General features: G+C 42.6%; 1 protein-coding gene across 2 annotated transcripts in view; it reads left to right on the forward strand.

Annotated features, from left to right (window-relative positions):
* The window catches only part of LOC146710819 (myosin-9-like), a 33,215-nt gene extending 8,676 nt beyond the window's left edge, over window positions 1-24,539 (forward strand). The window contains exons 2-41 of one of the 2 annotated variants that reach the window (XM_085453452.1): window positions 4,878-5,209; window positions 6,993-7,149; window positions 8,158-8,185; window positions 8,295-8,388; window positions 8,987-9,007; window positions 10,210-10,302; window positions 10,387-10,450; window positions 10,571-10,669; window positions 10,790-10,933; window positions 11,036-11,131; window positions 11,217-11,488; window positions 11,690-11,863; window positions 11,946-12,119; window positions 12,220-12,334; window positions 13,417-13,604; window positions 13,976-14,097; window positions 14,214-14,283; window positions 14,368-14,528; window positions 14,645-14,753; window positions 14,886-15,017; window positions 15,347-15,553; window positions 15,647-15,784; window positions 15,902-16,025; window positions 16,148-16,319; window positions 16,433-16,645; window positions 16,747-16,891; window positions 16,971-17,177; window positions 17,339-17,443; window positions 17,923-18,075; window positions 18,218-18,466; window positions 18,562-18,774; window positions 18,870-19,082; window positions 19,469-19,630; window positions 19,721-19,849; window positions 19,944-20,032; window positions 20,132-20,255; window positions 20,368-20,576; window positions 20,763-20,871; window positions 21,148-21,320; window positions 22,922-24,539. In XM_085453452.1, coding sequence (XP_085309578.1) covers window positions 4,883-5,209; window positions 6,993-7,149; window positions 8,158-8,185; window positions 8,295-8,388; window positions 8,987-9,007; window positions 10,210-10,302; window positions 10,387-10,450; window positions 10,571-10,669; window positions 10,790-10,933; window positions 11,036-11,131; window positions 11,217-11,488; window positions 11,690-11,863; window positions 11,946-12,119; window positions 12,220-12,334; window positions 13,417-13,604; window positions 13,976-14,097; window positions 14,214-14,283; window positions 14,368-14,528; window positions 14,645-14,753; window positions 14,886-15,017; window positions 15,347-15,553; window positions 15,647-15,784; window positions 15,902-16,025; window positions 16,148-16,319; window positions 16,433-16,645; window positions 16,747-16,891; window positions 16,971-17,177; window positions 17,339-17,443; window positions 17,923-18,075; window positions 18,218-18,466; window positions 18,562-18,774; window positions 18,870-19,082; window positions 19,469-19,630; window positions 19,721-19,849; window positions 19,944-20,032; window positions 20,132-20,255; window positions 20,368-20,576; window positions 20,763-20,871; window positions 21,148-21,320; window positions 22,922-23,039 — 5,892 coding nt within the window. In that variant the 5' untranslated portion in view covers window positions 4,878-4,882 and the 3' untranslated portion in view covers window positions 23,040-24,539. The remainder of the gene's footprint in view (window positions 1-4,877; window positions 5,210-6,992; window positions 7,150-8,157; window positions 8,186-8,294; window positions 8,389-8,986; window positions 9,008-10,209; window positions 10,303-10,386; window positions 10,451-10,570; window positions 10,670-10,789; window positions 10,934-11,035; window positions 11,132-11,216; window positions 11,489-11,689; window positions 11,864-11,945; window positions 12,120-12,219; window positions 12,335-13,416; window positions 13,605-13,975; window positions 14,098-14,213; window positions 14,284-14,367; window positions 14,529-14,644; window positions 14,754-14,885; window positions 15,018-15,346; window positions 15,554-15,646; window positions 15,785-15,901; window positions 16,026-16,147; window positions 16,320-16,432; window positions 16,646-16,746; window positions 16,892-16,970; window positions 17,178-17,338; window positions 17,444-17,922; window positions 18,076-18,217; window positions 18,467-18,561; window positions 18,775-18,869; window positions 19,083-19,468; window positions 19,631-19,720; window positions 19,850-19,943; window positions 20,033-20,131; window positions 20,256-20,367; window positions 20,577-20,762; window positions 20,872-21,147; window positions 21,321-22,921) is intronic. The other variant, XM_085453454.1, reaches the window with a different exon arrangement.
* The last annotated feature ends 526 nt before the right edge of the window (window positions 24,540-25,065 follow it).

Consider the following 25,065-nt stretch of genomic DNA (forward strand, 5'->3'; position numbering starts at 1 on the left):
TGAAAAAATTCAAACGTACAGCTCTGCTATCACTTCCACCATAAATGAAGACAGGAAACTAAACAGCAGTGACGTTTGTAGGGTTACTGAAGTTTGGCTAGCTGGTATATAATGATGTGCTACGTGATCGCTAGCGACACAGCTATGTTAGCATAACATAAACAGTGAAGCTGGAGGACGAACACTAACACTTTTCCACTTATAAAAGTTAACGTGAAGGTTCTTCATGGTTAGAGACAAATGCAATCGCATGGCAGGATGCTGTAAACGGACCAAACTTCAGTCAGGAGAACAACTGAGATAATCCATCCACAATACGAGGTTAGTCATTAATATACTGCAACAACATGGGAATAGAGCAGCTACCAGAGAATTCAACATTAATGAATCAATGGTACAGAAGTGGAGGAAGCAAGAAGAATGAGTTTAATAAAGTTTGATTTATCTGACTGCTTTGTTTCGCTTAATGTGCCTTATAATCCCGTGCACCTTATGGTCCGAAAAATGCGTACTGCACACTGCAGTTTAATGTTGCAAAGCACCTCTTTTTGACTTCAGTGGATATTATACATGGTTATGCTCAGGATATGTCAGCCCATTTCTACTGGAAATGCCTTTTGGTTAAACTTTCAGCAAGGAATTTGCATTTGCACTGTTACATTTTTATAAAGCTTTAATGTACATAAAAACCAGCTTCTTGTTTAAGTGAAAATAAATGGAAGGTTGTCTTTTTGCGCTAGTAATGTTGTGGAGTTGTATTTTGTCTCGCATCAATTATATCGTCGGTTATATCGTTATCGCAAATTTTCAAATATATATCGTGATAAATATTTTTGGCCATATCGCCCTGCTCTACTAGCAAGTATTTGATCCTTAAGCAATGTGACTGCAGCAACAGATGGTGTGTGTATTTGTTAAGATTATTTGATACTTTTTATAGTGGCCTGGCAAACATGTCTCCCTGTACCTTTGAATCATAGCAAGCTAAAACAAACCAGAGTGCTGGGTGTGTTCTGTTTCACTTCTTGTTTTTGCCAGACAACAAAGCTGCAGGGATTATAATCAGTTATGGCTCGTATACAAACTCTGCACGGGGCCAAGTGATCTGAATGTAGAGGGGCAAGTAATGGCCAAAAGAATTTTAAAGGAGTATGGGAGCACTGTCAGAGATGCACTACAAGGAATGAAGAGCTCTCAAAAGTATGGAGCAATGTTTGTGAAACCCCTAAAGGCACACTTGACATGCTAATGTGACAGGAAGAAGCCATAGAAAATGGGTTTGAGGAAGATGTAAGGGGAGAGGTATATAGGACAGAAATTTGTGGAATGCTTTTAGATGCTGTCTCTCCCTGATAAAGAGTGAGTATGGGAGGAATGTGACCCTGAAAAGACTGGAAAACAAAAGGGGAAGGGTGGGTGCTGGTGTTAGGATTGTGCACAGGGAGTCTGAAGGCAGAGGAGGAAGCTTGTGGCCAACTGAGAGAGAAAGCAGGACAAATTTGCCCCACGTTCTATTAGAGGATGGGGTCTGTAGACCACGGATGAGCTAGTGGGCGTGGTGCACAGTGATGGACGTCAGCTGTGGCTTAGTCTGGCAGAGTGTTGATGGAGGACATGAAGCCGCAGGGGTCATGAGAAGAATGCCTCTGCTTTCTTTCTCAGAGCTCAGGGTTAATGTGCTGGAACAAGCAGCACTTTAGTATCTTAGTAGTTTTTTGGTTTAGGTCCTCCAGAGTCTGTCACATTGAGAACAATTTATGAATGCTTCAGAGTTTAAAGGTTGTGTCCCTCTGGCTGAGAGTCTCCGCTGTTGTAATGCAAGAGCAACTATACACAAATTCACTGCATCTCTAAATTTGGGGCTTTAGGGGGAAATGTGTGAGCTGTGAAGTTACACTGCTGTTGAACGGCTCTGGAAATGTAAGACTTGTAAATCAGTGGTGTGTACAAGCAGCATTTTACTATGCTGAGCATGAGTAATTTGAACCTTGTCCCACTGGACCTGCAGTGTGAAATTGCTCTCATCAAACACTTGACTACCTCTATATATTCATTTAGATACAGTCATGACTACCTAAGCCCGACCTCCGCTGTGTTTTTCTTGACGTTTGCATATGAGTGACCAAGCAAATGCAAACTGTCTGTGTGCTTGGTTACCCTTAGAGGTGAGGGAACACTAGAAAAGACCAAGAACCCTGGTGATGCTGGGAAAATTGGTGTGGGTCTCCCGCTGTGCTGGAATGATCATTTAGATAGTAAAGGCTGGGGGTACTGGTGTCGGTGAAAGAAAACGACGTTCGGTTAATTGCTCACAGCGTCTCTGCACTGACTGTTTGGGCGGTTTGGCTGTAGCCTGCTCGTGCTTTTTTTTTTTTTTTTTTTTTTTGGCTTGCCTTACTGGTTGTACTAGTCTAGTCACTTTCCATATGGGTTAAACCACAGCACTCCCTGTCAGCAAGCTGTTATTTATAAGCGTGTATAGACTAGGCTGAGCAGTGATTTCAATCTATATGATTAGATCTGATGTTTATCTGTATGCACTTGTGTGTAGTGTGAACTGCAACATTCAGTGTGAATCTCATTTGTTTTGTATTCAATCAAATCAAATCACTTTTTATTGTCACATCACATGTGCAGGCACACTGGCACAGCACATGCGAGTGAAATTCTTGTGTGCGAGCCCCACAAGCAACAGAGATGTGCAAACACAACAACACAAACGAGCAAAATACAAGAATGGCCAACCTGAAACTAATAAATATATGTACAATATATAATAGTGTATGCATTTCTGGATGTGTATACTAAATATTTTCCTGTGTGTGTGTGTGTGTGTGTGTGTATACACATTTTTACAAATTAAATAGTAAAAAAATAAAATAATAATAATAAAATATATAAAATATACAGAGTTGAATATGTGCAAAACAAGTGGCATTTATATACAGTGTGGAGTGCATAATGTTGAAGTGCATAATATTCATTTATAATTCATGAGTTTTATCAAACTTGGTAGTTCTCCTCCTACTTGATAGTTTTGCAACGCATTAGTGAGAGAGGAGGCGTTTTTGGATGGGCCTCAAGGTGACTACTCGGTGTCTATTAGGGCTGGGCGATATGACCCAAAATTCATATCTCGATATTTTTTAGCTGGATGGCGATATAAGATATATATCTCGATTTTTTTTTTTTTTTTTTTTTTTTTTTAAAAGCCATAAGTTAAGAACAAAAAGAGAGTTCTTAGTCACACTGTGTCCCAGATGTCACACGGGCACTTTTATTTACATACAGCATAGATGTACATGAAGAAATTACTCAAAAATAAATTATCAGCATTTATTAAATAATCATGGTCCATAAATAAAAGAAAATGTTGTTTTTGTGCATAACAAAAAGCTCACAATTGTGCAGTCAAAATGTAAACTAATAGACGCTGAGCATAATAACAAAGAGACAGATTTCACAGCTGCACCACGTCTCTGAACAGGTGCCATTTGTGGTCCTTATACACACACAGTACGTATCACTCCGCGAGGCTCCTCCCCGGTAGCCGTAATCCTCCGACATCAAGCCGTGCAGCTCCGTAGCTTAGCAAAGTCATATTAAAACATTTTTTGACAGATTGCTGAGCGCTGTGTACCACATAAAATCGGTTCGTGGTCAGTAAGCACAACCAGAATTCATACATAAGGCGCACTGTCGAGTTTTGAGAAAATGAAAGGATTTTAGGCCGTGCAACCCCTCCGGGCTGCATGTCGTTAGCGCGGTTAGCTCGCTAACACGTTGACGCCGTCCAGCCCCACGCACGGGGCCATCCGCGGTAACTCGCTAACGGAGATTTTCCGCTTTCATCTTGTCATTGCCTTGTCATTGTCAGGTGAAGCTATGGGGGAGGGGGAGTTGTGTTCAGTGAAGGAGAGGCGAGGCCGAGTAACGCAGCGTAGAGACAAAAGTGGACGAAAGAGAGGCAAACCTGCGGCTCCACAAGTATAATTATAACGTAACATAGACTATATCGATATAAACGATATTGTCACATCTTATATCGCGTATGAAAATATATCGATATTTTTAAAAAACTCGATATATCGCCCAGCCCTAGTGTCTATTGGAAAGGGGAAAGTACGAATGACATGTATGTGGGTGGCACCACACAAACATTTCAACTTACTCTAAATAATAAACCAAAACAATCAAGCAGAAATGTGAAAAGGGACTTTTCCGTTAGTTCCTGCAACCTCTTGATAAGCGCTATAATTCATCAACCAGTTTATCTCTATCTGATCACCACCTGCACTCATGTATATATCATGTATATATCTATCTATCCACTTAGCACTTTTAATTCTTATTCTTATTTTTATGACAGTATGTTTGCACTGAAGCACTGCAGCAATTTCCTAATGTTGTAAACCTGCTCAACATTTGGCAATAAAACCCTTTCTGATTCTGATTCTAAAATCAAACGAGCACCATGACCAGCCAGTAAAAGACTGTACTGGAGCAGTTAGCCAAACTGCAGGCCCCCCCTGTTGGTACTGCTGTCTCTGTGATCCGGACACATGTTTCTTCCCTGCCACTCAAAATTTGATTAGGTATTCACAGCGTTTAGCCTCGGAGTAACAGAGCCTTGTTTGAACCGTTTCCTTTATGTCAACGCAGAGCCGTATTGCTCTTGTATATTAGTGGTGACCTGTGCATTCCTCGGAGATTACACGTGTAGACAGATGGATACCAAATAGAGAAGGAGTTAAACAGGAAATTACATGTAATAGTTTTCTTTGAAGATGTGAAACTGCTCATTAGATTTTAGTGTGACACTAATCTCCCTGCACCGCTAACAACAAGCAATGTTTCTTTTTCTCTCTGTAAAACAGCAACCATGTCGGATGCAGACAAGTTTCTGTACGTGGACCGTAATGTGGTCAACAACCCACTGGCACAAGCTGACTGGGCTTCCAAGAAGCTGGTATGGGTGCCCTCAGAGCGCCTGGGGTTCGAGGCCGGCTCCATCAAGGAGGAGCACGGCGACGAGTGCGTTGTGGAGCTGGCAGACTCTGGAAAGAAGATCCGAGTGAACAAGGATGACATCCAGAAGATGAACCCCCCGAAGTTCAGCAAGGTCGAGGACATGGCCGAGCTCACGTGTCTGAATGAGGCATCCGTGCTGCATAACCTGAAAGAGAGATATTACTCTGGTCTTATATATGTAAGTATGGAGCACTGACCTTCTGTTGCTCTGTTCATTCTGTCTGCTGAAATCTAACATCACAATAATATACTAGATGTGATTTCTATTTATATTCACCCACATATCATTAATCTTGGATCCTATTATAGTAGCTTTGCAAGATTCAAGGCTTAAGCTGCAATTGAAAATGACATTCAATTAAATGATGCACTAATGTGCTTATTTTCTAATAAAGAAAATACATTTTGCAATCATTATGTTCACTATTTGACTGTGGACCCATTATGCTCACATCAAACTGTTTTAATTCTCGGACTTATGACTCACAGTTCAGAATAGTTTATTACACTGGGCTTTGGTGCAGCGCCTGACCTCATCCTGCCTGAAGCGAGCTGTTTCAGCTCTTCTTCCTTTGAAGAAAAAAACAAGCTTTGTTTTGATTGGCTTACCCTCATAAACAAAAGGTCTGATCAGCAGTTGGGTGTGGCTTTTGCGCCCACAGCCAGAGCTGTGTGCATGAGATGACCATATTAGGGATGGCTGCTGTCACTGACATCATACAGACCCAAGAGCAGGAGAAAAACCACAAAAAGAAACCCTCTGAAAACTTTGCTTTTAGCTCGTGGGGATTACTTCCTCATAGACTTGCCTCATCATGTCAAACGTTAACCAGGTTGCTATTGTTATAGAAAACAAATGACAGGAAAAAGGAAGAGCATAGCTGTTCCCCACTGGCTTATAGAAAACAATCTACTCTTGAACCCTGTCTAACCTCCTAATTATCTTGTTAAGCTCCAGTGCAATGACAAATCATACACACCGGCTCTTCTTATAAAGAATGTGAACAGTCTTTTAACATACTAGTGGTACTTCAGCAGTCTTCTCCCTCAGTGTTGTCCCACTTTGTCTCTCTTGTTTGATCCGTGTGTGTGTGTGTTTCGGAGTCTTGTAAACAGGAAGCTGTAGGGAACAATACAGTTGGGAGTGTGAGAGATATGAAAAACAGTTTTGGCAGAGATGAACATGGAATGTAAATTATGTTGTAACTGCTCTTGCTGCCCCCATAATGAATGTTATTTACTCCATCTGGGCTGGGAGTGATTTTTGGCCTCTTTGACTCTGTGATGTGTGACCCGGTCATATCAACACAGCCCGTTGTACCCCTCCCTCCAGAGACCCAGGCTACGGTCGGTTTGAGTGGCTCCAGGCTCTGAAATTGACCATCTCCCAGGGGAACGCGGGTGTACAACAGAGGGAGAGATGCCTGGTACAAAGAAATTGGGAGGGCAGCTCAGGAATGCGAAATATTTAAAAAAACAAACAAAAAAAAACAACTTTATTTGTTATGCTATGAGGAGAGATGAGTCCAGATATACAAGATACATGACTTATTAGTTTTATAGAAATGAATAAACAGGGAATTTTAATGTCTGACTCTGAGAAAACATTGTTTTTTTTGTGTATATGACTTGGCTGGCTTGTCAAATAGCTGTACTTTTTATAATGCCAAGATCAGTCATCAGTTTAAACTTGCAGCAGGGTGGGGTTAATATTCCATAACACAGGAGGATTACAAATAAGAGTTCATGAGAATTTTAAACTGAAGATGGGAAGTCCTTGTTATCGAGAAGCTGCGGAAGCCCTTTCCTTTAATGCGAACTGGCCATTTATATTAATTCAGTAATGCGGAGGGATGCAAATCTCTGATCACATAAACACATCCAGTCTGTTTCACAGGTTTCTTTCTCCAGTTCAGGCGAAGAGCGCTTCTTTAATTGTTTAATTCTCATCCACTTTGCAGACATACTCTGGCCTCTTCTGTGTCGTCATAAACCCCTACAAGAACCTGCCCATCTACTCAGAGGAGATCGTTGACATGTACAAGGGCAAAAAGAGGCATGAAATGCCTCCCCACATCTACGCCATCACTGACACGGCTTACAGAAGCATGATGCAGGGTAAGACACGGTCCCAGCTGCCTGTCGAGATGAGAATTGTATGACGGCATTTAAAGAAAAGGAAGTGGTGGCGACGTGCTATCATGAAAATATATTTCGTTTGCTGTTAAATGTTTGAAATTCTCGAACATTTCCACACCAAAAAATACAGTTCCTGTCTAACATTCCCAGACATAACATTGTGAAACTGGTGTTCTGAGTGGCACAGCTTTGATCAACACTGGCTGATTGTTTGTGTCATTACTTCTTTTAAACAATGAATGCAGGGTATAAGAGTACTCTGTATTTTGGCTCTGCATGGAAGATCCAGGGGACCACTGGTTGCAGAATGTTGTTTGAGACCCTCTGAGAATTGCACTTTTCCAGCTTGTGCCATCAGAATCTCTCAGCTCAAGCTAATAAAATTTGTTGCTCACTCATTGGAAATATACACATGGGATATAAAATAAATTTTCAACATTTATGAATTTACACCATGTTTGAGCCTGTACAGTAGCTTACAGCCATTATGTTGAGCAAATTTCCTGACAAAACTCTGCTAGTGCAGATTTCCTGTGCCGCCCCCCCCTCTTACTACTGCCGTGTCACATAATTATGCAGTGTTTTTTTGCGACTCTGTGAATTACCATCGAGACAGTTCTCGGTGTTTCCTGCATAGCAATTGTATTGTATGTTTTAATTACTCCTGCATGCACCACAGCAGCTGGACATTAAGGCCACTGTTGTGCATATTGTTGTTCAGTCCACCCAAGCTACACTCTGTCCCTTCAATGCTCTTCATTTGAGGAGGCGCTGCAGTAATTTAAAAAAGGTTACTTAGACCCAAGCACGTCTTCACTGTCGCAGGAAGCCGGATATTCATTTCCTCTCTGTGGTCAATGAACTTCCTGTCGTATAGACAAAAAAGGTCTTGCACTGTAACGATAACTTATGTTCATTTTGTATATGCAGAATTGTTGTTCAGTGGGTACATATTCAATTCTTTTTTTTTTTTTTTTTTTTGTGCAGATCGTGAAGACCAGTCCATCCTGTGCACGTAAGTTATAGATGATGAACACATCAACAGTGGTCACATTACAGAAGATGTCCTCTCAGTGTTGAATCAGTCCACTGACTATTTTATTTTCTCCTGTTTGTGTCTGTAGAGGCGAGTCTGGTGCTGGTAAGACAGAGAACACGAAGAAGGTCATCCAGTATCTCGCTCACATCGCCTCCTCTCACAAGACCAAAAAAGATCAGGTCAGTCTTACAGCTGATACTTGCATTCGAACCTTCAGACCTCCATTGTTTATCACATTCATTCATCTCACTTCACTCCCAGCTGTTTTACTCCTGTAAATTCAAGTAATCATCCTTTTCCTCCGTGCACCCTGGATCTACTTATTTTCATTTTAACTGTAATTAGTATGCACACTATCTGATTGTGAATCAATCATTACATTGTTGCCTTCAAGCCGCTCATTTTCTACAGGAAACAGAGCAAAATTGCTGTTGGTAAAGCTGCACAGAAAGACCATCAAGGAAAAATGTGTGGCAATGAAAATAACGACCCTGCAGGCACAGAAAACAGTAGTGTACATTCAGGCCCTCCTGTCACACTTCATATAGACCAGAGACCTAACTTAATCTACTATGTGTTTGGGTTTACTTCACTTTTTACTGCAACTTGTCAGTAGAAATAAAACTCTGCCAAGCAGTCAAGCATTATGTCACACTACTGTTATCTGGCCTGTCAGCGCTGCGATAGATGCTGCTAAAACCCACCCACAGGGGTTTACTGAAAACCACATCTATCGTCCCTTTTTGAGGTTGTTGTATTTCTCTCTCCCATCAACAGAACAACTTGGTCCTGTCACATGTGAGTTAACCCTCCCCCTTCATTCACTCTTCCTCCCCACCTGCTTCTGTCATCACAGTCCTCCTTCTACCACGCCCATCCTCTTCTCTCTCCCCCCTCGCTGGACCGCACTATTATGGGAGTCACTTTGTATCAAGGGCAGGGGTTACGTGTCTTGCCAGCCAATAGGAAGTATGGAGGAAGTTTGTTTGCAGCTCAGCGGCAGCCGTATGTGTTCCTGTGGAAAAATTCAGCCAGACAATGGCAGGATAAAGAGGGTGGGGTCTTTGCTTGAGCTACTTTTGCTATGATGGATGTATTTACATTTGTCTGGTTGAACTTTTCACAGGTTTTGTTGCTACTTTGTATGTGCCGATGATTCCAAAGTCGCTTTTTTTTTCTTTTTCTTTCTTTTTTCTTTTTTTTTTTTTTTTTTTTTTTTTTGCTTGGACAGATATCCCAAGCTGCATACATGTTGTGTAATGACCTAACATGCACTTGAGGAAGTTGTACTCATTTGGCTGGGGGACACCATTTGCTTTCATAAAAAGCTAACTGACAGTGATATAATATGAGAACTGGTTAAGATTGACTTAAAATTCAAAGGTTAAATTCTGCATTAAGCATGGTGTATATGTGGGGTTTTTTTGAAGGAAAGAGTTATTAAAGTACTGAAATGGAAACGACAACTTGTTTTGTGCTTGCGGTTCACTGGACTCCTCTGCTTTGAATAACAGGTGACGGGTTATTGACAGTCTCAGGGTTTTGGGGTCTTTGTCAGTTTAAACGCTAACATGTCGTTGCGTGTTGGGATAAAATGCTTGGGTGTGATGTGTGCTGCTGGTGTATGTATATGTGTGTATGTGGTATCAATCTTATCGCTTTTTGTTTAAATGTCTTGTTCTTTATGTTGCCGTCTCAGATGTAAGTATATTATGGGTATATGCAAAACGCCCGCCTCTGCTTTTTTGTAATCATAAGTAACTTTATAGTAAATGTCAGATTAGCATGTGAAGCCCTCACAATACACAGATTAACCTCTTAAGCCCCAACGACCCCAGATACGGGGGCAAAAGGCAGGAGATTGATTAGGCGTTGGGGCTTAAGAGGTTAATTTTAATGATTTATGGTCTTGTTGGATATGAATCCATGGCTGAGAAATTACCTGTATGGATGTACCTGCGTCTTATGTTTTGCATTGCAATTCTGTTCCTTTCCACTAGGGGGAGCTGGAGAAGCAGCTGCTGCAGGCTAACCCCATTCTAGAAGCTTTTGGAAATGCCAAGACTGTCAAAAATGACAATTCCTCCAGATTCGTAAGAATTAACTGCTACAGCCTTTGTTTATGATTTCTTCTAAATACCACTTTCACTTAAACATTTTTTCCTCCACACCACCAGGGAAAATTCATCAGAATCAATTTTGATGTCAATGGTTACATCGTTGGTGCCAATATTGAAACTTGTATCCTTAATGCTGTCAGGTTGTTGCCTTTTATGTTATTATTACTAAAGAAGTCTTAAACCAGTTCAAGAGCTTTTCTGTGGTAGTATCAGAAGTTGTCCTTGACACACCGACCTCTAGACTTGTTGGAGAAATCTCGTGCCATTCGCCAGGCCAAAGAAGAGAGGACCTTTCACATCTTCTACTACTTGCTCACAGGGGCTGGAGACAAATTGCGCAGTAAGCAGCACATTAAACAAAAATCTCTGTTTAAAGATGGTGCAGTTTCCTCAAGCATTTGGTGACTTGATGTTTTTTTGTTTTTTGTTTTTTAACTTTTCCTTTGCTGTTTGATTTCAGGTGATCTCCTCCTGGAAAATTACAACAACTACCGTTTTCTTTCCAATGGGAACGTCACAATTCCGGGCCAGCAGGACAAGGATCTGTTCACAGAGACCATGGACGCCTTCAGGATCATGGGTATTCCAGAGGATGAGCAAATTGGTAAGACGACAGCTTTTGTTTCTGTGCATGTGTGTCTCTATGTATTACCAGCTTAATGTAACTCTTGCCATGTTAATTAATTTTGCTGTTTTCCGTGTGCAGGTCTGTTGAAGGTGGTGGCATCTGTTCTGCAGCTTGGAAACATGAGCTTTAAGAAGGAGCGTCATACAGACCAAGCCTCCATGCCTGATAACACAGGTAAGTGAGCACTCTGCACATTAATTTTAAAATGTCACTCTTCCATCCTGCACTACTCATTCTCTTTCCCTCGTTTTCTCAATAGCTGCCCAGAAGGTATGCCACCTCATGGGCATGAATGTCACAGACTTCACCAGGGCCATCCTGTCACCCAGAATCAAGGTGGGTCGAGACTATGTCCAGAAGGCTCAGACTCAGGAGCAAGCAGAGTTTGCCGTGGAAGCCCTCGCTAAGGCCACATATGAGAGGATGTTCCGCTGGCTCGTCATGAGGATCAACAAAGCACTCGACAAGACCAAGAGACAGGGAGCCTCTTTCATTGGCATCTTGGATATTGCTGGCTTTGAGATCTTCGAGGTAAACACACAAGGCAATTTTTAAAAATATAATTACCTCTCCATCAAGCACCACACTCGCTGCAGATAATTGTATAATTAACGTATATTAATTGTATATCAGCTATGTGATAGCTGAGCACTCATGTTCATGGCCGTCTGTTGTAACAGCATGCAGCCCCACGAGATTTCTTAAGCATTTTCTTTCCCTCCATGTCTCCAGCTGAACTCATTTGAGCAGCTGTGCATCAACTACACCAACGAGAAGCTGCAGCAGCTCTTCAACCACACCATGTTCATCCTTGAGCAAGAGGAGTACCAGAGGGAGGGCATCGAGTGGAGTTTCATTGACTTTGGCCTCGACCTGCAGCCCTGTATCGAACTCATTGAGAAGCCAGTGAGTTTTCTGATCTGCTGTAACTATGTTGGTCCTCTGAGCGTCTTTGTTGGTTTGACTCATGTGCTCTCGTCTGTCCCAGGCCAGCCCCCCGGGTATCCTGGCTTTGCTGGATGAGGAGTGCTGGTTCCCTAAGGCCACAGACAAGAGCTTTGTGGAGAAGGTGCTCCAGGAGCAGGGAACACATCCCAAATTCTTCAAGCCCAAGAAACTGAAGGATGAAGCAGATTTCTGCATTATCCATTATGCTGGCAAGGTAAACATCGCTTAGTTCATTATGCTGTTTACATCAACATATTTCTATCATTAAAAAAAACCCAAAAACTTGACACTTCCTGTCTGGTGTCACTCTACAGGTAGACTACAAGGCAGGCGAATGGCTGCTGAAGAACATGGATCCCTTGAATGACAATGTGGCTTCACTGCTCAACCAGTCCACAGACAAGTTTGTGTCTGAGCTCTGGAAGGATGGTGAGTCGAGGCAGATGCCTTGTTTTTGCCTTTAACCCAGGAATCGCTGCCCCTCTAAGATATGGGAATATAATCATGTTGCTTCATAGTGCTTTTTTTTTTTTCTCTCTTACTGTCTGGTGTGTGGACCTTTGTTTTTTACCTTTTTTAAATTATTTTTTTTCCTCAAATCCTGTTGGTGGTTTTCCTTCCATTCCTTCCCCTGTGTGGCCCCACTTTTTCTCATTTTTGTCTTTTACTGCATCTCAGAGGTACATAATTGTCAGAGAGCCTATTTTTATCAGCGTTTTCCTATTCTGCACTCAGATCCAGGTGAAAAAAGGTTTCTTTCATTTCTTTAGTATTTCTTCCTCCTTTTGGTCCTGTTCTTTCTCAAAAATGTTTTCATCCCCTCGTTCTCCCAGCTTTATCAACCAAAAGTGTATTTTGTGTTGCTCTAAAATCAGCTGTGTGTGCAGTAGCAAAATCTTCTGGTGGTCTTGCCACTTGTTGCTCTGTCATTGAACTCTCCTTTTCTCCCTCTGTGTGATAGTGTTGTTTGGGGACTCCTGGTGTTGGTCATGGGTACTGCAGCAATGGGTATATCCTGCATGGGTTTGGTGTTTTTTAATGTCACCACAAAAGTACATGCCCACTGCAACCGCCAATGTTTGTCACCTTCTCAGGCACATACATATTTAAATCAGTCATCGCACACATTTTCAAAAGCAACAAGCTGTCAGTTTCAGTAATGAACTCTCTCCACTCACTGCACTTTATACATGTTTTGTTCTTTAAATTTTGGGTGTGTTCTTTCCACACTTCACTGGCCTTGTGCGACTCCCTCTGTCAGCCTCCTTCCTGATTTGTTCCCCTCTCCACATGCACTTTTGTGTGTGATTGTGTGGCGTTTCACTGGTGCTGGTTTTGTGAACTACCTCTTCTCTCTCCTGTTGTGTTTACCAAGAGGAGGTGGAGAGACAATGCTCATATTCATTCTCCTTTTTGATGTGCATTTGATTTGAGTTTGCCTGGTGAAATATTCAAATCATGCTGACTTTGTACATAATGTCTTCTCCTTTCTGTTTTCCCCCCTCGTTCAGTGGACAGCATAGTGGGTCTAGATAAGGTGACTGGCATGTCTGAGATGCATGGCGCTTTCAAGACTCGTAAAGGGATGTTCCGCACGGTGGGCCAGCTGTACAAGGAGCAGCTGTCCAAACTGATGGCCACACTGAGGAACACAAACCCCAACTTTGTTCGCTGCATCATCCCTAACCACGAGAAGAAGGTACTACAGAAACGTGGGCATCTGACTGGATGTTGCCACTGCAACTGAAACTCTGAAAATGCTTAGCAGATGGGGTTGTTCAATTGTAAAGTTTGTCAGTTACGTCTGCACTAGAATACACCACTGAGCACATTTTATTTTGAGTCAGGAACCCAGGAGTTGTTGCACTCTGACCAGGTTTACCTGTCATGGTTTTTTGTTTTGTTTTGTTTTTGTTAAAGCTGTCACAGATCGACTCGGCCCAATTCTCATATTTTCATTTGCAGCTGAAACACCAACAGGGGCTCAAATGTCTTTCCTCTTGGAAAAGGAAGAGATGTTAATATGCAGAATAGAGCATACTCTTAATCAGCAAATCTTCCTCTTCTCAGGCTGGTAAACTGGACCCCCACCTGGTTCTGGATCAGCTGAGGTGTAATGGTGTGCTTGAGGGGATCCGTATCTGCAGACAGGGCTTCCCCAACCGCATCGTCTTCCAGGAGTTCAGACAGAGGTAAGACTATAAATGTTCCCACTGGGTTGTTTTTTTTGTTTTTTTTTGTTTGTTTTTTTCACATTTTAATTTATTTAAAAACAACCCAATATGCTCTTCACCTGCGTTTCCCTCAGGTATGAAATCCTTACCCCCAATGCTATTCCCAAGGGCTTCATGGATGGAAAGCAGGCCTGTGTGCTCATGGTAAGTAGGCTTTAAACTTCTAATCACACCCTTATAATGCCTGCTTCCTCTGCCGGAGTGACTGATCATTCCCTTTCTTCACAGATCAAAAGCCTGGAGCTGGATCCCAACCTCTACCGCATTGGCCAGAGCAAAGTTTTCTTCCGAGCAGGAGTCCTGGCTCACCTGGAGGAGGAAAGGGACATGAAGATCACGGACATCATAATCAGCTTCCAGGCCTGGTGCAGAGGCTATGTGGCCCGCAAGTAAGAACATTTTTGTCATTATATAGATTACACATATAAAGTGTAATTCTTGTCTTTAAGTGTGTTACTTTACACTTCTAGAGAATATGAGTTGTGACTCTGCTGTTTGCTTGTAGGGCTTTTGCTAAGAGGCAGCAGCAGCTGACTGCAATGAGGGTGATCCAGAGGAACTGCGCTGCTTATCTTAAACTCAGGAACTGGCAGTGGTGGAGGCTCTTCACCAAGGTGAGCCTCGGCGTCCTCTCTGCAACTTCATAGCACTTGTTCTGTTTTTTTTTTTTTTTTTTTTTTCTCTTTAATTTTCCTCCTTGTTTTGGCTTTTCTTACTCTTCACATCTCCCATTTGTTTGTCCTCAGGTGAAGCCTCTGCTCCAAGTCAGCAGGCAGGAGGAGGAGATGCAGGCCAAGGATGAAGAGCTGAATAAGGTGAAAGAGAAGCATTTTCATGCTGAGCAGCAGATCCGGGAAATGGTGGACAAACACCAGCAGGTAAACTTGGAACATTCGTCCACTTTCTGGCACTGTTGCAGGGCTTCTATCAGTGACCCTGGTTTATTTCTTTAGCTATAATTTACACATGTGGGGAAAGTCATGCCAGAAAATAACTGCTCAGCTAGTCGACTTGAAACTGAACTTATTCAGGTGGACAGCAATAAACTGGATCAGATAAACTCACAGAAAGAGACAGTTTTGGTCTATTAGAGGATTTAAATATAGGCGGTGAATTCAGTGATGAGGGATAACATCGCTCTGAATTTTTTAGGTGACATTTTTTTTCTGAACTTGTCTCTTAAACACCTATTTCCCGTTGCTTGTAGCTGAATGCTGAGAAGATGGCCCTGCAGGAGCAGCTTCAGGCAGAAACAGAACTCTGTGCCGAAGCTGAGGAAATGAGAGCCCGTCTTGCTGCCAAGAAGCAGGAGCTGGAAGAGATCCTCCACGACCTGGAGGCCCGAGTGGAGGAGGAGGAGGAGCGTGCCTCTCACCTGGCAACGGAGAAGAAAAAGATGCAGCAAAATATTTCTGTAAGCAGGAAAACAAAACATGGTAATTTAAATCTTAATATGGAGGGCGTATTGCCATGTTAAATCTCCAACTCGTCATTTATCTGCACACAGGACTTGGAGCAGCAGCTGGATGAGGAGGAAGCAGCCAGACAGAAGCTCCAGCTAGAGAAGGTCACCATGGAAGCAAAGATGAAGAAGATAGAAGAGGATGTTATGGTGTTAGATGACCACAACAACAAACTAATGAAGGTCAGGATGGATGAATTGGAAACGATAGCTGTGTAAATCAAGCACAGTAGGAATTTGTTCTGAAGATAATATACTAAACTAATAGTTTCATATTGTTCACCATTGTTGTGAGCATAGGAGAAGAAGCTGCTGGAGGAGAGGATCTCTGAGGCCACCACCAACCTGGCAGAGGAGGAGGAGAAATCCAAGAGCTTGCAGAAACTCAAGACCAAACATGAGGCTATGATCACAGACTTGGAGGGTGAGAAGAAAACCCAAAAGTAGCAGAGAGCATCATGCAACTTGTGTGTAATACAGCATCTTTTTTTCCCTCCATCCCTGTAATTAAAATTTTTTTTCTTTTTTCTTTCTTTTTTTTGCCAGACCGTCTGCGCAGGGAGGAGAAGCAGCGTCAGGAGCTGGAGAAGAACCGACGCAAGATGGAGAGTGACTTTACTGAGACAAGCGATCAGATTTCTGAGCTGCAGGCCCAGATTGCTGAGCTCCGTGCCCAGCTGGCTAAGAAGGAAGAAGAGCTCCAGGCAGCTCTGGCCAGGTCTGTGTAAACACTTAAGATGTTTGCCCTGCAGATTAAAAAATATTAATTTGAACAGTGTATTTAGGAATTCTTCACTAATTATTTTTTCCTGACTTCTTCTTCCCTTTAAGGATTGAGGAAGAGGCTGCACAGAAGAACCTGGCCCAGAAAAAGATCCGTGAGTTGGAAGCTCAGCTCTCCGAGCTCCAAGAGGACTTGGAGCTGGAGAAGCAGGCCCGCGCCAAGGCAGAAAAACACCGCAGGGATCTGGGAGAAGAGCTGGAGGCCCTCAAGACTGAGCTAGAGGACACTCTGGACTCCACTGCCGCTCAGCAAGAGCTCAGGTACAGACATTAGTATAGGAGCAAGTATAACAGCTAAACCTCAACACATCTGGTTGGGTGGTGTTTAGACAAGTCGACTAATCTCTCCTCTTCCTCCATAGGAGCAAACGTGAGACCGAGGTGGCCCAGCTTAAAAAGACTCTTGATGACGAAAGCAAACTTCACGAACAGCAGCTTGCTGACCTGAGACAGAAACACAGTCAGGCCTTTGACGAGCTCAATGAGCAGCTGGAGCAGGCTAAGAGGGTAATTTTTCAGAGCTGGTATTCAGATTCAGTTTTTCTCATTTGTCAGTTTCCTTTACAGTTTGACTGTCCGTCTACAGAACAAAGCATCTGTGGAGAAGAACAAACAGGCCCTGGAGTCTGAGAGGAATGAGCTGTCCATCGAGCTGCAGACTCTGATGCAGGGTAAAGGAGAGTCAGAACATCGCAGGAAGAAGGCCGAAGCCCAGGTCCAGGAGCTGCAGCTCAAACACTCAGAGAGCGAGCGCCAGAGGCTGGAGCAGGCTGAGAAACTCTCAAAAGTGCAGGTACAAATCTTAGAAGGCGCTAAGAACAGATATAGTGATTCCTTCTGAGAGCTGTCAGAATGATCGCAGTTGCATTTTTATAGAAGGCCAGGGATTAACAATTCAGTGTTGAGTGATTGAGTGTCAGTGGTTCATGTTTTTGTTTTTTCTTTTGTCCACAGGCTGAACTGGAGAATGTTAACAGCGTGCTGAGTGAGGTGGAGGGCAAGTCCATTAAGGCAGCCAAAGACTGCTCTACTGTAGAATCCCAGCTGCAGGACGTTCAGGTACACTGCCACACAGATGTTAAGCATGCATAACAAATACAGTGTTTAATACTTTTGTTGTTAGTTTCTTTTATAATAATCACTCTTGAGCAAACTGGCATAGACTAAACCTGAAGACATCTTCTGCAAAGTTAAAGTTTGTTAGTTTCTACTTAATATGTACAGTCTTAAGACATGTAGGGAAAGTACAATGAATACAAGTCTTTATTTTAAAGGGATAAAAAGCCCCAGACTATAACAATGAAGTATTTGTCTTCTTTGAAGTTTTTAAGTTGAACTGTAGCAGACGGACTTGACTGTGAAGACACTGGCTTCACATTAAATCATGTTGTTTAAAAGTCTTAACAAAAGAAGAGTGTATGAAGAGCTTTTTAGTGCAACCTTTAGCAGAAATATTTAAAAATGAAAGTATTGGCTGTTATAAACATCTGACTCTGTGACAACATTGCTGTAACTCTGCTTGTCCGTCATTTCAACAGGAATTACTGCAGGAAGAGACGCGCCAGAAATTATCAGTCAACACACGGCTGCGCCAGCTCGAGGATGAACAGAACAACCTGAAAGAACAGCTGGAGGAGGAGGAAGAAGCCAAGAGGAACGTAGAGAGGCAGCTCCAAACAGTGCAGGCTCAGGTAAAACATCGACTTCTTCACATTGCAGGACGCAAACCTGCTGCAAAGAATACCTGCATTTAGTTTTCTGTGGGAGCTCACAGTCGTTTGAATCGCAAATCCATCACACAGCTGACATGACTTTATCCCTACCCCCCCTCAGCTTGCTGAATTGAAGAAGAAGGCGGAGCAGGATGCTGGCTCTCTGGAAAGTGCTGAGGAGGGAAAGAAGAAGTTTCAGCGGGACCTGGAGGGAGTGAACCAGCGCCTGGAGGAGAAATGTGCCGCTTACGAGAAGTTGGATAAAACAAAGACGCGTCTCCAGCAAGAGTTGGATGACCTGCAGGTTGACCAGGACCACCTCCGACAGATCGTGTCCAACCTCGAGAAGAAGCAGAAGAAGTTTGACCAGGTAGGCCAAGTATACACAAGATAAGAGAGCCATTAAAATGTCTTGTGGAAGGAAAAGCAAAATAAAAACACTGCTGCATGTTGATTTTTCTGTAGATGCTGGCAGAGGAGAAGAATATCTCTGGTCGCTATGCAGAGGAGCGTGACAGAGCTGAAGCTGAAGCCAGAGAAAAGGAGACCCGGACACTGGCTTTAACCCGGGAGCTGGAAGCCCTGAGAGAGGTGAAAGAAGAGCTGGACCGCAACAACAAGCTGCTGCGGGCCGAAATGGAGGACCTCGTATCCTCCAAGGATGATGTTGGCAAGAACGTAAGTCAAGAAACATTTCTTTTTCTCTGTAGAGGTATGTTCTGCTCCAGTGCTGTCTATCCTTCGGTTTTCATCATAAATGTTCTTATATGCAGGTCCACGAGTTGGAGAAGGCCAAACGTGCAATGGAGCAGCAGCTGGAGGAGATGAAGACTCAGCTGGAGGAACTGGAGGATGAGCTGCAGGCCACAGAGGACGCCAAGCTGCGCCTGGAGGTCAACATGCAGGCCATGAAAGCCCAGTATGAGAGAGACCTGGCAGGACGCGATGAGATGGGAGAGGAGAAGAAGAGGGCACTGGTTAAACAGGTACAAATATTCATCCATCCAACATTTAGCTGCTACATATAGGTACAGCATTGTTGAAAGCAGGCGTGTTCTGATTCTCATGACTAAAGCGAGTGCGTTTTAGACCAACAATCTGGCAGTTTGGGAATAGGAGGGGGTAAATAGGAGGCGGCTGTTGCTAATTCATAACAAAATGCATTTTTTAGTTGTTCCGGGAGGAAAAAGTACTTACAACCTTAAAAACGTTCTGATTAGGTCTCAATGCTAGCTGGTTGAACTTCAGGAAGAACCAGAATGAGCACCCGGTAGCATAAAGTCAGAAATGAGTTGAAGTTGGGCTTAAAAGTTATCAGTGGAGAGGAACGTGTAGTTTTTCTTGGCTTTGATCAAATCGACGTGCCTTTCAGGTGAGAGAGATGGAGATGGAGCTGGAGGATGAAAGGAAGCAGCGTTCTGCTGCCGTGGCTGGACGCAAGAAGCTGGAGCTGGACCTGAAGGAGCTTGAGGCAGCCATCGACATGGCGAACAAGAACCGTGACGAGGCCCTGAAACAGTTGAAGAAACTTCAGGTGAGTGTTGCCTTTTTATATCTGATCTTTGAATAGGAAACATGGGGTTTGGTCTCAGCTTTTTGACTCTTCTCGTGTTTTTGTCTTCAGGCCCAGATGAAAGATCTCATCCGGGAGCTGGACGACACTCGCTTGTCCAGAGATGAGATTCTCACCCAGAGCAAGGAGACTGAGAAGAAGCTAAAGGGCATGGAGGCTGACATGCTCCAGATGCAGGAGGTTGGCATACACTCACTCATTCACCTCTGTGTTCTGTGCCCCTGCTCTGTGATCTACTTTAACTCACTGCATTTTCTTGTTTATTGCTATGCAGGAGCTGGCGGCTGCAGAGCGAGTAAAGAGGCAGGCCCAGCAGGAGAGAGACGAGCTGCAGGATGAGATCAATAACCAAGCCGCCAAGAAGTAAGACTTCAGTCATCAGTAAAATGAGCAGACCAGAAGTGTTCAGTATCTCTACTTGTGCCATATTTAATCTCTGCTCTCCCTCCTTCCTCTTTTTAGCGCTCAGGTTGCAGAGGAGAGGAGGCGACTGGAGGCTCGTATTGCTCAGCTGGAGGAAGAGCTGGAGGAGGAGCAGTGCAACACTGAGCTGGTCAACGACAGGCTGAAGAAGGCAATGCTTCAGGTTTGTATACACATGCAAACATTTTTAGACTCTGATTTGAAGTTCAGATGACTAAAGATGCTTAAACATTTAATATGTAGAATGGAAATAACTGATTAATTTTTACATTCAGACTGACCAGATGAACGTGGAGCTGACTGCAGAGCGCAGCACCTCTCAGCGTGTCGAAGGGGCTCGTTCCCAGCTCGACCGTCAGAACAAGGAGCTGAAACTGAAGCTGCAGGAGCTCGAGGGAACGGTCAAGTCAAAGTACAAGGCCAACATGGCCGCCCTGGAGGCTAAAATTGCTCAGCTGGAGGAACAGCTGGATATAGAAACCAGGTAAAAGCCACTGAAGCGGAACCATACGGACACAATTGTTATTTCAGACTTGCTTCCAGCTAAGCCAGCTTTCTTCTGATTGGCTATCTCTTGTAAATAGGTTAGATCCACAGATTAGTGGGGCCTGAGATGACCATATTAGAAAAAAAAAGTGTCTTTTGTCTGACTGTTATGTTTGTGGCTCAGGGAGAGGCAGACTGCCACCAAACTTGTGAGACGCAGCGAGAAGAAACTAAAAGAAGTCATCCTGCAGGTGGACGACGAGAGGCGCAACACCGAGCAGTACAAGGACCAGGTGAGAGTTTCTTTACAGTAAACTCTGTCTCCCTGTTGTGGCTTTTCTGAGTATTTACAATGATGACTATGAATATCTGTGCATTATGCAACAAGTCAAATATTTAAATGAATTGAAAATAATGTAATGCTCCAAATCGAAATCAGATCTATTTTGACATTAGCTTTGTAGCCTTCATCAAAGGGAGACGTTTTTGTGCTTCTAACTTTATCTGGGCTCAAGCAAAAGTTTTTAATTGTTTTTATTTATTTATTTATATTTTCTCTTCTCCTTCAGGTCGACAAGTTGAACTCTCGCATGAAGCAGCTCAAGCGTCAGCTGGAGGAGGCTGAGGAGGAGGCTCAGAGAGCCAACGCCAGCCGAAGAAAACTTCAGAGGGAGCTGGAGGACGCCACAGAGTCTGCTGATGCCATGAACCGTGAAGTCAACAGCCTCAAGAGCAAGCTCAGGTGAGAAAAGCACCTGTAACACAGCAGAGGCTTTCATTATTATCAGAATACTTTATTGATCCCTGGGGAAATTTTTTTTTTTTTTTTAAACAGTGCTCCATTATAAACCAACCTTAACAAGACAGATAATACGCTAACTAAGAAGATAGATATATACTCATCTTGAGCTTGCTGTAGCAGTCCTGCACAGATCAGCTGAAAGTGCAGGAAGCAGGCAAACTGCCTACCTGCCCTCCCCCCAGCTGCCCTCTTCTGCTTGTGCCAGCCATTTGGATTTGACATAGTAGACAGGATATTGACGGTTACACGCTCATGCAATAAACATGAGGATATATCACAAGACACGATGAGATATCTGCTAACTCTACACAGGGCCATTTAGCAGTTGTGGCAGTTTGTCTTGAAACGACTATAATCTCCACATTTCGCTTTACTTTGCATGATAGTGTTTTGACTTGAACCTCAATTATTCAATTCAATTTCTTTATTGTCCCACAAGGGGAAATTAGTTTAGCAGCAGGAGGATAAGAACAAACAGAACAATACTATAAAACAATAATAACAATAATAATGATAGAAAATTCAAGGACAATTATTTGCCATTAAGGAGACAAGACGCAGTAGGGATAAAAGAGACCTGGAGTCTTTTAGTCCTCCTCGGAGGTACTCTAAAACGGCGGCCGGAAGGCAACAACTCAAACTCACTGTGAAGTGGATGGTTCACACAATTAATAATAGAATGAGCCTTTCTAAGCACATTTCTATTGTAAATGGCCAAAAGTCCATCTTGCCAGCGCCCTGAAATTTTGCTAGCAGTTTTTACCAGAAGTCCCAACAGATTCTTATTCTTCACCGTCAGGTTACCAAACCAGGCAGCGATACAAAAAGACATCACAGATTCGATAAAACTTCTATAAAACAAGGACAACATCTCAGATGAGACGTTAAAAGATCTCATTTTCCTTAAAAAGAACAGTCTTTGTTGAACTTTTTAGTAGTGGCATCAGCATGAGATTCAAAACACAGTTTATGGTCAAGTACCACACCTAGATATTTATAACTCTCAACGATCCCAATATCGGCAGTTTTAATGATAGTGGGTGATGAGCTATAAGAGGACTTCCTAAAATCAATAATCATGTCTTTAGTTTTTGACACGTTAAGTGAGAGGAAGGACTCATCACACCAATTCACAAAATCATCTACAACCTGTCCATGGCCTGACTCGTCCCCCACACGATCACTGTGTCATCAGCAAACTTCAGGATGTGTCTGTTTGTGAAATTGCTGCGACACTCATTTGTGTACAGAATGAACAGAAGGGGAGAGAGGCAACAACCCTGGGGTGATCCAGTAGAGGAGGAGAGCACATCAGAAAAGACATGATTTACCCTCACACATTAGGGTAAATCATGTCTTTTTGCAAATGGTCAATTAGGGACCATTTGCAAAATAAGCCTTAATATATTTGTTAATATTTTTTTTCTTACATTTCTTTGTAGACATTGCACTTTAGTTCGAAAAACACATTACTTATGTCTTCTTTGTTTTTTGTTTTTTTGTTTTTTTCTCATTTATAAATTCCTTTCTCTCTCTTTCAGGCGTGGTGACCTCCCCTTCACCACACGCCGCACCATTCCTCGCAGCAGTGGTGGCGGCGGTGATAGTGAGGAGGAGAGCGAGGTGAAGAGTGAAACCCCCGAGCCCAAGCCTGAATGAACTGCGCCTCTCGACTCGTTTAAAAATTACACCATAAATAGACCCAAAAACACACATGAGCACACATTACTGTAACTCCCAAAACGGAGACGCAAACATACAAATGTTGTCCAGATTAGCCACAGGGATGCAGATTAACATCTGATCTCGCTCTTTCTCTCTCGCAGTGACGATCTATGCATTCTCAATGCAGACACACACACCAGACGCCATTAAACTGGGACAATCACCATACTGACAAACACACACTTTTGTTTTTTGGGGGGGGCAAATTTCTCTGTTGCTTAATTTTTCATTCTCTTGGAAAAATGAAAATATTTTTATAAGGAAACATTCCACGTGTAATAGTCCCTTTAGGATCTATTTTTCTAACTGAAGAAAAAGAAGTATAGATAAATGAAGACAGATTACTGGAAGGGGACCAAAGTAATATCTCAATCTATAGAATAGTTTGGGTTTTCTTTTTTCTTTTTTGTATGCAGACATTTTTATAACGGTTAAGAAAGGAAGTGCTTCGTGTTTGTTATGCTCTTGCCTTGGTCTATAAAGGTGGTTTATATGCTGAAATGTATTCTAGCAATTTAGCTGCAGTTAGCACTCGTGACTATGCTTTTTGGGCTTGATCATTTTGTTACACACATTTCATGTGGAAACATTAAATTTGAAGGCTTTCAAGCAACAAATTGGCAACTTGTGAATCTATTGAAGGTATTTGATTGCGACTGTGCTGAAATTTCCTGATTTTTAGCACTGCATTTGGGTTGTGTTGGGGAGGGGGGGCATTTTAGCCTAGATATTATCATAAACCACTGCATTTGAGTGTTTCATTGACACAAAGCTTGAAAGTTTTGAATACACGGTGCACATCCCAATTTAGTATGTGTGCGCACACAGCCAACACACACTAAAGGCCTTAAATGCAGCAGAAATCTCCTGGGCAGGGTCATTTATTTTTCTGTTTATCCCCATCAGTGTTTTGTTTATTTGCTAATGTTCAGGGTAAAGTTTAAATGGGGTGGTGGGGTAGTCTCTTTACTCACAGCACACACTGTATTCTCAGGGTACAGCTTGTTGACAGAAGTTGCTGATTTTTATCACAAACCAAAGGCACATTCATGTGATACGGATTGTAATTTATCACTTGTATGCTAAAGTCTGACTGGCCTTTAAGATGTCATATACGCCAGGTTCTGAGTAGATGTATCAGATAAATGAGCAGTCTGTGTCTAAATGATGGAGAAACCCCAACAAGCTGTGCCCGAGGTAGCTTTTGGCTCACACTGCTGGAAAGTGAGAGGAATGTGTCGTAACTTAAGACTTACGGCTCACAGTTTAAACAATCACATCTTTCGCACTTAAAGGAAATCCAAAAGGGGGGGGGGGAGAAAAAATAAACTGCATCTCGATTATTGTAATGTTTTTCTGTCTGCACCTCTGGAATGGAAATCATGTTGTGAAATGTTGGAATTATTACGATTAAAGATGCTTTCTAAACTGCCACGTGTTGTCTGTCTGCGTTTTTCTCTTTTTTTTTCTTTTTTTTCCCCTAATGCTTACTCTTTTGTTTACATCAGAGTTCACACTGAAAGAACAAGGGTTAAGTTTGAAGGTCAGAACCAGACAGCTCAGTGGTGGATCACATTTGTTATTTATAAAGTGTTGCGTCCCCACCAGCAGACGGCAGCCAGGGTTTTCCATCATGCTCGTGAGGAGGAGCAAAAGCAGGTCAGAACCGGTTTAACTGAGTAAGAGTAAACGTGGATGAAAGATATTATTTTATTTCTAGTTTAGACACTAATAGACGGTAACTTAAAAGGAGAGAAAGGTTATGTGTAAATTAGAGTCCTAAACAGTTGACTGTGAAAATGCTACAAGTACTGCTGTTGGCTAAATGACTGCTAGTTGTACTTTTGTGTATTTCAGTTTTTTATTATACTATCTATCCTACAATTGACTTGGTTCTAATTTAGGGGGGAAATTACCTCACTCATTTTTGTTTTAAATTTATTTGGTATAGTTTCATTTC

Source organism: Copadichromis virginalis, linkage group LG4 (genome assembly GCF_057382275.1).
Source record: "Copadichromis virginalis isolate Kocher_CV1m ecotype Utaka linkage group LG4, C_Virginalis_male_GT1.1, whole genome shotgun sequence".
Classification (NCBI taxonomy): Eukaryota; Metazoa; Chordata; class Actinopteri; order Cichliformes; family Cichlidae; genus Copadichromis; species Copadichromis virginalis.